We start from the raw sequence: 13475 nt of genomic DNA, 5'->3' as shown, positions 1-13475 counted from the left end.
CCGTATTTCACTGAAAGAATAAACGTCTTGTTTTCGAGATGATGGTTTCCGGATTCGACCATATAATTGACCTGTGTGTTATTATGTTATAATTAAGTCTATGATTTGATAGGGCAGTCTGACTGAGCGATGGTAGGCACCAGCAGGCTCATAAGCATTCATTCAAACAGCACTTTTGTGCGTTTTGGCAGCAGCTCTGCCTGCAGTTGGACTTCAAGCCTATCAACTCCCGAGATTAGGCTGGTGTAATGATGTGATGTAAAATGGCTAGCTAGTTAGCGGGGTGCGCAGTAATAGCGTTTCAAACGTCACTCGCTCTGAGACTTGGTGTAGTTGTTCCCCTTGCTCTGCATGGGTAATGCTGCTTCGAGGGTGGCTGTTGTCGTTGTGTTCCAGGTTCGAGCCATGAGGAGCGAGACGGAAGCTATACTGTTACACTGGCGATACTGAAGTGCCTATAAGAACATCCAATAGTCAAAGGTATATGAAATACAAATGGTATAGAGTGAAATAGTCCTATAATTCCTATAATAACTACAACCTAAAACTTCTTACCTGGGAATATTGAAGACTCATGTTAAAAGGAACCACCAGCTTTCATGCGTTTTCATGTTCTGAGCAAGGAACTTAAACGTTGGCTTTCTTACATGGCACATATTGCACTTTTACTTTCTTCTCCAACACTTTGTTTTTGCATTAATTAAACTAAATTGAACATGTCTCATTATTTATTTGAGGCTAAATTGATTTTATTGATGTATTATATTAAGTTAAAATAAGTGTTCATTCAGTATTGTTGTAATTGTCATTATTACAAAAAAAGATAGATATATATATTTTTTTTTAAATCGACCGATTAATCGGCTTCGGATTTTTTTGTCCTCCAATAATCGGTATAGGCGGTAAAATCATAATCGGTCGACCTCTAATATCAACAATTTTGCTAGCTTTAACGTTTTGCTCAAATAAGGTGGATGACAAACTGAGGAGACACGAAAATGCCTTAGATTTTCAACCATGTTTAAACATGAATGCGCGACGTACCCCCTTGACCAGGCCTGTTCCTATGGAAAGCGTTACACCCCGTAGAAGGCTGCCAGTCGTTCCTTCAGAGGCAGAGGGAACTGGTCTGAGAAACGCCCCCAGTTCTCCTCGCCCACCTGGTTCTTGAACCCATGGAGGATCTGAAAATATCAACACATATTTACAATGTACGCACAAAGCTATGCACGCACATGCATACACACACACACATTGTGCATCAGGATAATCTCATCTTCTCCTTTCTCACACGAAGGTACTCAGTCTTGACCCATGGCACATGAGCAACTCCAATTGAGAAAAGGTCTAACTCCTGCATCCTCTCTCCTCCTTCCACGCTCGCCTCCTTTTGAAAAAGGTCAAAGGTAATCGAGGGGAGTTGGCGATGTGAAGGAACGTGGACGAAAATGCGCTTGTATGAAATAACTCCACTCGCGCGTCATAAATTACATTTATAGGGGTGGAATCCCAAAATGAATGTGTGAAGTCATAAAACTAATGTTGCTAGTTGTGCAAGAAATGTTAAAGATTCAAGTATAAGTAGGATATAATTTTTAAACGTTTGCATACTTTCTCCTTCGAGAAAACAACTGCTTCAAAGGGGGTGTGGCAGATGTCAACTCTTCCATAAAAGGACTGGCTATCAAGGCTATCACCCTACTAAGAAATTGACACTCTCCTCAACCACTTACAAGTTTCCGGGTCACGGAAGACGGAATTTTACCCAAATGAAAAAGGCCAAAGTCACGATCAGTTCTTACCTTGCCAAACATGTCTCGCAGATCATCCTTTGGATTTACCCATGAGGCCACTGCATCACAAAAAAATATAAAATCCTGGAGGAAATTAGAAAAAGTCTGGCTTGAGACAAGTTTTACAACTAACATCCTTCACGAAATGGGGCCATCGAAACAGTAATGCAGTTCCTTTATTTTTCTTAGTCCTCAACTGATGGGGCCGTGAAAAGTGCAGTTTATACGTTATCCTCAAGAGGGCAACGTTGCCTAGGCAGCCTCACCTGCACAACTCCTCCTGGGTTGACACTGATCATAGTGCAGATGCCTCGGAACGCAGAGTCTTTCTCCTCATTGTCTCTTATGTTACGTAAAGAGGTACACCTGCCAACAGGAACAGCCACGTTTTACACCAGGCCAGAAGGGCTGCCTTTAAGTACTGCATAGAATTACAATTCAATACCCTTATAGCACTCTGAAGTTACCATTGACTGCATTCAATAACTTACTTGTACAGGTATGCCATATTACTATTACTTTCCATTAATACATTCTAACACAATTCAAAAACAAATTCCATATGAAATGTCATGTATAAGTAAAATACCTTCTAAAATTTAAAAATCCTACATATTGCCTAAAAGGGTTTTGTTGATTATATGTTACTGTAAACATTTTTATAAATATAACCTACAGTACATTAAATGTCAACTTGCCATTTTTACTCTATACATGTGAATTCAATCTACGACCTTTTAGATCTTTCAAAGATTTGATACTACTGGAAGTACTTTTACAAAGATGACTTAGTTCGGTACAACACATCCTTCTTATTTCTCACAGGTTATCTAAAACAGTATCAGAATTGTGCATGCAGATCAAACAAACCTGTCATTCTGAGACTGTGTGAAGGCACTTAACTCTATTCACTTACGTGAGTCACTAAAACTGCTTCATAACTTCACTTTGGCCGATATGGCATTCAGGGAAGCCTTTACTATAATTTTTTTCTTAAAGGAAGTTGAGGAATTCTGGGATAAGCACGTGCAGCTGGAGGACTATTGGACGAGAGGGGGGATTTGGGAATGATCTGGTTCTGGGAATGCTTTTGGGAATTTTTTTGGAATGAGTCTGGAATTTTTGGGAATCCGTTTGTTTTCCCTTTCTGAACCAGCAGGCATGTGACAATCTGATCCCATGCACTAATTAGTAGTTACCGACATTTAACAACGACAACAAAAAAAGTAAAATAAATAAACCAATAATGTATCAAGTACATGAAGGTGCTACTGAGGCAAAATAAATCACAGACTGAGGGGACCTAAAAGAGGACAGGATTAGTCACATGGTTGGCAATGCTTACAGACTGATTCAGGAGAAACAGAAAATACTTATTTTTAGAAAGAAAGAGGGATGGAGAAAGAGAGAGAGAGAAAGAAAGACAGTGACAGGGAAGGAAAGCGAGAATGACAGGACAGGGAGCGACAGACCCAGAGAAAATGAATAAAATAAAATATTGAAAAATACACACCAGGGTCTTATAAACTGCTGTAGCATCGGTGCCACCTCTTGAGGACAAACGTAACCAAGACGACCAATTGTTATTGCTAAGGTAATGCAATCACGGTTACACACCACCAAACGCCAACCAAGACATGAGCAATGAGGAGAAAAAAAAAGAAAAAAAAGAAAACTCAGAAACATAAATCAACAGAATCTGTGCATGATAATAAACAGAAGAATTCACTAGTGTTGATTATTACAACCCCACTCACTACTGGGGAGGAATTTAAGATTGTAAAAACAAAAAAAATAATTTAAGGGAGAACACTTTGACGACACAATATCAATCAAACGGCAACATGCCTGCTCGGACGTCAGAAATATGACGTCAGAAATATGGCCTCTGTTCACTTGCAACAAACTCCCCTCTCCAAAATGTTAATGATTTTCATCTAACTAAAAAAAAAAGTGTAAATGTGAAGTCATTAGTTAACTGCCAGCATGGAATGTTTACAAGATTATTATTCCTCTCAAAGTTGGTAGCTGGGAATTGAGCTTTCATAGGGTTCTCCCTTAAACTCACAAAAAGGTTAATCTTTCCTTAAGAAACAGAAACTTTTTATTTTGGTTGTAAAGAAATTACATTACTCCAAGCCAACTACATGGAAGGAGACTAGTATCCAGCACAGCAGGTTCTTATGAAGAGGCAGAGAGGACCTAAGTTTAAGAGACACAAAACTATGCAACATTCTCATTAAGAAAACAGGCATTTATGAACAGTCCAATGAGACATGCAGAAAGCAGATGATAGACTCATTAGAAATCGAGTTCAGTGCAGGATAGGCTGATTAGTTTCAAATGAGGGTGGAGGGGAGGAGTTCTAGCTATATATGGCCTCAAACCCAATCCACCTCAATTTTCGTGTTGATGTGACATTAACTGTGCTCTGAATGATCACATTGGTGAGGTACAAGATAATCAACATTAATATATTTCTGAATGTTTTGATTGGTTAGGGGAAAAATTGAGATTGGGAAACCAAATGGAAACAAAGAGGTTTATGTTTCAATGTATCAAACTGATACAGAATGGCAGTCAGAGCTCAACATCATAGTGCTAGGGCTCCATCAATCCATCACGTATCCTGCATCAAACATTTGCCATCCTTTCACTAAACAACATTAAACATCTATTGGCAGATATGCATTCACATAAAAAAACAGTAACGAAAAACAAATAAACTGACAAACAGAACATCTACAAATTCCCTAGTTTTCCTGGTAGGGTTAGTTAAGCAGGTTACACTTCACCCTCATTTTGCCTCAGTAGTTCTAGTTTATGTCAGCTGGCCATTACAATTCCAATAGAGCGTCTAAATAAGAGCAGAGTGTAACCGAAGGTTTGTTTGCTAAGTGTAGGTGCTATAACACCACAAAAATGTTTAGGGTGGGATTAGCTCTTTCCTCAATTAGCAAAGAAGACTAGTTATTATTATTCATTACTATTATCCGAGTGTTTGGTAAACATTCAATTAACCGTATGAACTCTAAGCGTTTAACTATAAGTGAGGTTGGGAGACACTCATCTGTCTCAGTTAAGGCCTCACTGTCAGCTACTGATGCTGCTCAACACTTCAACTTCACTTCAATGGAAATACAGCTATAAAAAGCTGACAACCACAGGTACAATAGAATCAATTCATGTCAGTTAATCACGCCAAGACTGTACACTTACAGGGTTCGCTCGGTTTAAAAAAAAAAAACTTTCCAAGATTCTTAGTCTATAGCTAGGTTTCCATCCAATTGGTGACAGATTCTCATGCTAATATTATAAAATCTGCATAAAAACACACATTTTCACACCAGCGATGCGTTTCCATCATATTCACTTGCGGATAAAAGGCTGTGCGTGATGACGTGGTGCATATAAAACAACGTTGCGGATAAAAGGCTGTGCGTGATGACGTGGTGCATATAAAACAACGTTGCGGATCAAAGGCTGTGCGTGATGACGTGGTGCATATAAAACAACGTTACGGATAACGGGCTGTGCGAGATGACGTGGTGCATATAAAATAACGTTGCGGATAAAAGGCTGTGCGTGATGACGTGGTGCATATAAAATAACGTTGCGGATAAAAGGCTGTGCGTGATGACGTGGTGCATATAAAACAACGTTGCGGATAAAAGGCTGTGCGTGATGACGTGGTGCATATAAAACAACGTTGCGGATCAAAGGCTGTGCGTGATGACGTGGTGCATATAAAACAACGTTACGGATAACGGGCTGTGCGAGATGACGTGGTGCATATAAAATAACGTTGCGGATAAAAGGCTGTGCGTGATGACGTGGTGCATATAAAATAACGTTTGCAGTTAAATTCCCATGTAACAAATAAAGAAATACAAGTTAAATTGGTTTCTATCTCATATTCAACCCTACTGTTGGTTTTGTCACAACAAATGTTCCATTATATATAGCGAATGTGCACACTCTGGTCTTCGCATTTGTGTGCTCTAACCAACAGCTTGCAGGTACAGTGCAGGTAGGATACATACATGCTAAGAGCATTCATTTTTTCCCCCCTTGTCAAACAGCCATCAAGCGTCAAACCTCGTCACCAGAATAAGACCCTCAATATTTATTGGAAATGAGCATCAAGCTCATCACCGTGCTCTTTCACCACCCTGTGAAGTTGATCATCATTTATTTAATCTGTAGCCTAATAAACTGCATGCTTTCCCGAAGTCGTGGTGGGAGGACTACACAACATATGTGGTCCTTCTGTAGCTCAGTTGGTAGAGCATGGCGCTTGTAACGCCAGGGTAGTGGGTTCGATTCCCGGGACCACCCATACGTAGAATGTATGCACACATGACTGTAAGTCGCTTTGGATAAAAGCGTCTGCTAAATGGCATATATTATATATTATTATTATATATATTATATTGCGTTACTTCAAGATTACTTCGATATGATGGTTATTATATAAAATTATTATTATATTTATTTGTGTATAAAGGGGTTTCAACCGTGCCTGGCTACCCAGACGCCTTGCCTCGGCCAAACGGTACACCACGCCCATGGACATTAGTTTCTTCTCTGAAATGAGTCTGGATCCGAGTACCTCCCGGCGGGCCATCTGATTGGTCCAGAAACTAATCGGTTGGGCCAGAGCCAGAACACACGTGGGTAAAGCGGCAGATTGAACATTCGTCATTGGGTTTGATAATCTGATTGGTTGGAGAGGATACAATCGATGATGACTTTTGTACAGTGCCCATCGTCACCACAAATGACTTCCAATGATTGCAGACTAAAGTATGTAGCGAATGAAAGAGCAGCGTAAGAATTTAGTGTGGGTCACCAGTCTCGTTTACAATGCCATTTCTCGCACAACTAATTTTACCGACAAAAAGTTCCTTGTCTAGCGTATTTTGTTTAGTCAACATTTGGAACATTTAGACAAAATTCCAATCAGGCCTGTCATTACATTTTTTTTATCCGACATGTACTTTACTCACATAAAAGGATTTCAGGAGGCCTCCCGAGTGAGCGGTCTATTTAAAAAAATAATAATAATTGGCTCTAGCAACTCCTTCACGCAGGCCGGGCACCTACAGGCTGACTTCGGTTGTCAGTTAAAGAAGCGCGTTTTGGCAGTTCATGTTTTCGGAGGACGCACGACTCGACCTTCGCCTCTCCCAAGCTCGTTGGCGAGTTGCAGCAATGAGACAAGATCGTCATAATGAAATTGGGGAGAAAAAAGGGGTAAAAAAATAAATAAATGGATGGGTGGAAACCTGGTTCACTCAGTTTTTCCACCTGAGCAACATTTTTTTACTTTACCTGGGACCCAACAGCCCATAAACAGAGCCTCTAAGCCATAAATCGATTGGTAGGAATATTTGGGCGAAACCGGCGAAACCTGTAAGCCATAGGGCTTGGGGAGGCTTTCAGATAATAGAGATGAATGGCCTCTCTCCAGTCAGAGGGTGCATCCCAATAATCTCTCCTTCATCCTGAAGTGTGCACTTGTTCACTACTCCCCAAAAATGTAAACGCTTTGGATTAGTCTTGGCAAGGGGGAGTTTTCATATACCGGTCATTTCCTGTCAAATCCATGAAGGGAAGTGAAGAAGTGCACACTTTTGGAGAAGGGAGGAACGATTGGGACGCGCTCAGAGCAGGCCTGATGGACTGTGCGACACCTCCCTGCACTGTGGCTGGCGGGCTCAGCAAAGTGCCACCTTGTGGTACCTGTGTTCTCCAGCAGGGTCTTTGGGGTGTTGGGCCTGTTGATGATCTCAACCAGCTGGTGCAGCACCATGGCCACGTATGGTTGCATCTCAGCACCTGGGGAAAGGCGGGAAAAGATCTGTGAAGGAGGCTGCGTGTGTGAGTGCAAGTGCGTGTGTTCATTAGAATGCATGTAAGCTGTGTGTGTGTGTGTGTGTGTGTGTGTGACTGTTTTGTGACATTTTGCGAACACTCACCCATTTGTATAGATATCTCTCCGATTGCCCATGTTGCATTATTGCACACCGATATCAATTCTGGGTTCAGATTAGAGCCTAATATAGGCATGAAATCAGCTGCACAGGAGAGAGAGGCTTATATCATCAGTAATTGATAACCTGACGTTTGGACTACGAAGCGGTGTGTTACTGCCAATGTGGATTAAGAGAAAGAGTACTTACCAATGCACGGCTTTACGTGCAGGAAACAAGCCTTAGTCAGGTCACCCAGCAAAGCAAAGGAGCTCTGACGCACCTCAGGCATTTTGTCCTGAGTGGGAGGAAGAGAGAAAATAAAAAGGAAGAGCGAGAGAGAGCGAAAGAGGGGGAGATGAAGAGAAAGGGGAAGACAAAGGAAGAGAGAGAAAGAGAAGGCGAAGGAGAGAGAGGAAAATAGTTGGGAGAGGAAACAGTAAAGAGATTAAGAGAGAATTTGTCGATAACAACAAATACAATTTTTTCTAAAAGTAACATTTAATGTATAGTAACTTTACATTAGCGGCAGTGTCAAGACAGACAACTGTGATGGTAGCCTATTATTTAAAAAATAAGCCATTTCATCTAACATATCCAGGAAATGCATGATTGATATTTTGATGTGCAACCTTCGATGTTGGATCCAGACTTTTCCGATTTATTTTTGGTGCTTCAGAGAATTTTCTGACATCTTCGTCCATGTTGGCCTACACTATAGGCTATTTATTCACCACCTGAGGAAGTGGGAACTCAAAACACTTGTGAGATTGCTAACTCTAAATATGATATTGTTGCTAGATAGCCATGTAGGCTAATTGATTAATCATTCTGTAAATGTAGTTTGATGCCCTACACAAACTTTCCAGTGCTAGGGCTAGGCTACTATTCACTGCAAATGGTGCACTGCGCTCTTTGGGCGCATCAAAACCATACTAACTACAGCCTTCTCCGGATGTAGTGGTGCCATGAACTCAATATTAAGGAGGTGAGAAATACACAATAAAAATCACGGAAAGCTGCGACTCTCCTCTATGTAACTAGAACAACAGTAGTTGCCTTGAAAACTGTATTTTTAGCAACGGTCATATGCTTGTGCTTCTCAGAATGCATCTCTCCCTCCTTGAGCAGAGTGGGGAGAGATTGAGAATGGCTCGCTCACACAGCAGCCGACAGCGAAACGGGGTCAGACAGATACAATACCTTCATAGCAGGAATCAACATAATCCATAGGCTATTCCTGTTGACCAAATAATGGTTTTAGAACAATCTACAGCAACTTCGTGTAGCAAAAAAAAAATAAAAAAAATACAAATTTAAAAAAAAAACTGAAAATGACCGATGTAAACTAAATGCACCGGTAAGAGGAAGGCAATGGCGGTGATTTTCGGTTTATCGTCACAGCTCTAGATGAGGACACAGGTTACCTGCATGCACTGGTACATGAGCGTTAGGATGTTGCTACGCGCGACCAGCTGCTCGATGTTGTCGCCCAACCCTTCAGCCAATCCACTGAGTAGGTCCAGGGCCACAATCATAAAGTCCTTATCAGGGGCCTCGTACTGGTCTGGCTGGGACTGGTGGAGCTGGATGATTGGGGGGGGGACAAGTGGTAGGGGAAGTGAGAGTGTGGATTACAATTAGATGCCACATTCCCCAGGCATGACACCCTACTGCAAGCAGAAAGTCTTCCGAACAATCTCACACACAATCTGTGCCAATGGTGTGTTCAGTGCCAACTCACGCAGCCAGTTGGCACAAACAATATATTGCTTACAGGCAAGAAAACAAGCATTGCGCTACACAAACAAACTTACTCATACAACAGACGGATTTAGGGGAGCCAGAATCCAGGCCAAACATTTACATCATTCACTAGACAGACACTTGGTAGGGTGTATCCATTTTAGAATAAGGCTGTAAAGTAACAAAATGTGGAAAAAGTCAAGGGGTCTGAATACTTTCCGAATGCACTGTATGTGCACTGTGTGCCCGTGTGTCTCACCATAGTCTGAGCGAGGGTCTTCTGCACCAGGTTAACACAGCGTTGGTACACAGGTTCACAGTAGGGCAGGAAACCACTCTGGAGAGCCGTGGCTACTGACGAAAGGCACTGAGAGAGGGATGATGAGAGAGCGAGAAAGGACAAATGTGGGAGGGGGAAGAGAGTTGGGGGGATTGAGAGAAAGGGGATGGGACGAGAGAGAGGACATAAGAGGAAGAAAGCATATTATACTTGATAACCTCAGTTACAGGAAGTAATTCATCGTTTTACAGGGTAAGCATTTGTTGTCGGTAAAGAGTGAGAAACTCCCCTTGAGGCTAGTGGATTGGTCTGATTAGAGGACAGTGAGTAGGGCTGCAAAAGGAGGGTATATTACTGAAGACTTTCAAAGTTTAACAGTAAACTACCAGAATTGGTATCATTCAAGGATTTTATTTAATCTACCGGCCCTTTTGGGTACATGAGATTATCACAGGTGTCGGTGATTATCTATGGCCCTATGTGTGGCATGTACATGTAAAGTATATGAAATAATTCAATAAGATTATTTTAAAATAAAAATATAATGACAAAGCTGTAAAACATCCCAAATATAAACCATAAATGAATACCATTGGGGTTTCATGAGGGTTTCAATGTGAAATATTCTTTATATTTTCTTACACTTTTTTTACCATGTCAATATGTGACTCGTTTCAGGAAACTAGGCATATGTCACACATCACTACTTTACAGGAGAGGCATTTGAACATGTTTTTTTAATCAAAATGCATTTGCAGCATTTGCAGAAATGCCTTCTGTAACTTTCTTGTGCCTTAATAACAAACGATGCCATCTGTAAATACAAATCAAATGGTTACATTACAAGTCAGTCAAGTTGGTTTAGCCACAGAAAAAGTCAGGAACCTTCCCGCTAGCCATGATCGGCTGAGATAATGGATGGGCTGGAGATGCCGAGTGTTGAATTCGGATTGGTCTGCCATGTGGCATGCTTCGGTCTATAACATGAGCTGCTCAATATGTATAGGTTTATCCTTTCTAACGCAGATTTTTTGAAAGATATCACAAAGAATTGCATAAGAATTTAATGCTCTCCACTTTCTGGAGAACAGAGTTTTGAGATCAGTGGAATGCCCGGTGAAAGCAGAGTATGACAGCTAAAGAGATGGAGAAGTCGAAAAGACAACACACAGAAGGCTGTTGTATAAAACAATCGTCTCCGGATTACATCTTCAAACTAAGGGCAACCGTGGCATCCATGACAGAGGGGGAAGCGTTCATCTATGTATACGGCTAAGAGAGTCTAGCTAGCTACATTCAGATATTATACATTTCTAATTGTCAGAAAGTAATTTTCATTTCTCGTTCAAGTGTACTGTTGGCAAGCTAGCTAACGTTACGTGTATGATCTAATGTAGTAATATTATTCATATCTCAGATCCATTTTCATTGCTAGTTATAGCCTAATGTTAGCTAGCTAGCTAACATTGAACCTAGCTAGTTTGTTAGCTTTAGCAGATTCATGCAGGGTATTAAATGTTATGAGTTGGGATTATTGTCCATTGTTTAGCTAGCTAGATACTGCACATGTTTAAACAAAAGACTCCACTATGCAAGTAACCATTTCACTGTACCGTTTACATCTTCTGTATCCTGTGCATGTGATAAACATGGATTTTATTTGATAGAGTGTGTTTACCAGCGACGGTAATGTGAAGAACATGACCTGCACCAATGTCATATTAGGATATAACGTTAGGCCAAAGAGACAGTGTCCAAGTTCTAAAATTCTCCGGTAGAATACTTCGTCAAAACTCATGACCGTAAGCTATTTTCTGTAATGAGCTCACCATTAACTTGTAAATAATTATCTTGATGTCAGTTTATTTTCCTGTAATATTAAAATACAAATCAGCTCAATTTAAGACGTTGTCAGCTCCAGTTGAAGTCGGAAGTTTAAATACAGTTAGACTGGAGTCATTAAAACTTGTTTTTCAACCACTCCAAAGGTAATTTTTACAACAATTGTTCAGACAGACAGATTATTTCAATTAATTATTTCACTTAATCACAATTCCAGTGGGTCAGAAGTTGACTGTGCCTTTAAACAACCTGGAAAATTCCAGAAAATGATGTCATGGCTTTAGAAGCTTCTGATAGGCTAATTGACATCATTTGAGTCAATTGGAGGTGTACCTGTGGATGTACTTCAAGGCCTACCTTCCAACTCAGTGCCTCTTGACATCATGGGAAAATCAAAAGAAATCAGCCAAGACCTCCACAAGTCTGGTTCATTCTTGGGAGCAAATTCCAAATGCCTCAAGGTACCACATTAATCTGTACAAACAATAGTACGCAAGTATAAACACCATGGGACCACACAGCCGCCATACCGCTCAGGAAGGAGACGCGTTCTGTCTCCTAAAGATGAACGTACTTGTGTGAAAAGTGCAAATCAATCCCAGAACAGCAGCAAAGGACCTTGTTAAGATGCTGGAAGAAACGGGTACAAAAGTATCTATATCCACAGTAAAACGAGTCCTATATCGACATAACCTGAAAGGCCGCTCAGCAAGGAAGCCACTGCTCCAAAAAAGCCAGACTACGGTTTGCAACTGCACATGGGGACAAAGATTGTACTTTTTGGAGAAATATCCTCTGGTCTGATGAAACAAAAATATAACTGTTTAGCAATATTGGCCATCGTTATGTTTGGAGGAAAAAGGGGGAGGTTTGCAAGCCGAAGAACACCATACAAACCGTGAAGCATGGGGGTGGCAGCATCATGTTGTGGGGGTGCTTTGCTGCAGGAGGGACTGCTGCACTTCACAAAATAGATGGCATCATGAGGCAGGAAAATTATGTGGATATATTGAAGCAACATCTCAAGACATCAGTCAGGAAGTTAATGCTTGGTAGCAAATGGTCTTCCAAATGGACAATGATCCCAAGCATACTTCCAAGTTGCGGCAAAATGGCTTCAGGACTACAAAGTCAAGGTATTGGAGTGGACATTACAAAGCCCTCTGACCTCAATCCTATAGAAAATGTGTGGGCAGAACTGAAAAAGCATGTGCGAGAAAGGAGGCCTTTACAAACCTACTCAGATACACCAGCTCTGTCAGGAGGAATGGGCCAAAATTCACACAACTTATTATGGGAAGCTTGTGGATGGCTACCCGAAACTTTGTTTAAGGCAATGCTACCAAATACTAATTGAGTGTATGTAAACTTCTGAACCCACTGGGAATGTGATGAAAGAAATAAAAGCTGAAATCATTGAATCATTCTTAAAATAAAGTGGTGATCCTAACTGACCTACGAAAGGGATTTTTTACTAGGATTCAATGTCAGGAATTGTGAAAAACTGACTTTAAAAGTATTTGGCTACGGTGTATGTAAACTTCCGACATCAACTGTATATGATATGGTCATTATTTGAACTGCCTAACAAGCTAGAAACTAACCAAAACATTGATGTCAAGCAATCTGTTGTTTTGCTACATAAGGCCGAATCCTGCTGGTCGGTCACATGTATTTTTTGTCAATGTTTTGGTGTCAAACTGGTGGCAGTTGTGGAAAAAGTTGCATAGTTAATTGAAAATAATGCCATTGTTGATTAGATGCTTTTTTTCATTATGTAGGATACTTATTCTTTAAACATATGGTCTGTCTATCTAATAGAAACTCAAGGACAATACG

General features: G+C 40.7%; 1 protein-coding gene across 2 annotated transcripts in view; it reads right to left on the bottom strand.

Moving 5' to 3' along the window:
* Positions 1-13475, bottom strand: part of LOC118385373 (transportin-1) — a 64962-nt gene that overhangs the window by 8887 nt on the left and 42600 nt on the right. The window contains exons 16-24 of one of the 2 annotated variants that reach the window (XM_035772465.2): positions 9774-9881; positions 9196-9354; positions 7979-8066; positions 7775-7873; positions 7539-7634; positions 3307-3382; positions 2060-2159; positions 1803-1877; positions 1045-1184 (exon numbers count right to left, since the gene is read on the bottom strand). In XM_035772465.2, coding sequence (XP_035628358.2) covers positions 1077-1184; positions 1803-1877; positions 2060-2159; positions 3307-3382; positions 7539-7634; positions 7775-7873; positions 7979-8066; positions 9196-9354; positions 9774-9881 — 909 coding nt within the window. In that variant the 3' untranslated portion in view covers positions 1045-1076. Of the gene's footprint in view, positions 1-1044; positions 1185-1802; positions 1878-2059; positions 2160-3306; positions 3383-7538; positions 7635-7774; positions 7874-7978; positions 8067-9195; positions 9355-9773; positions 9882-13475 lie in introns of those variants that run through there. The other variant, XR_004826012.2, reaches the window with a different exon arrangement.

Source organism: Oncorhynchus keta, chromosome 6 (assembly GCF_023373465.1).
Source record: "Oncorhynchus keta strain PuntledgeMale-10-30-2019 chromosome 6, Oket_V2, whole genome shotgun sequence".
In the NCBI taxonomy this organism is placed as follows: Eukaryota; Metazoa; Chordata; class Actinopteri; order Salmoniformes; family Salmonidae; genus Oncorhynchus; species Oncorhynchus keta.
The sequence above is the reverse complement of the archived record's forward strand: the minus strand, read 5'-3'. Positions and strand labels throughout refer to the sequence as shown.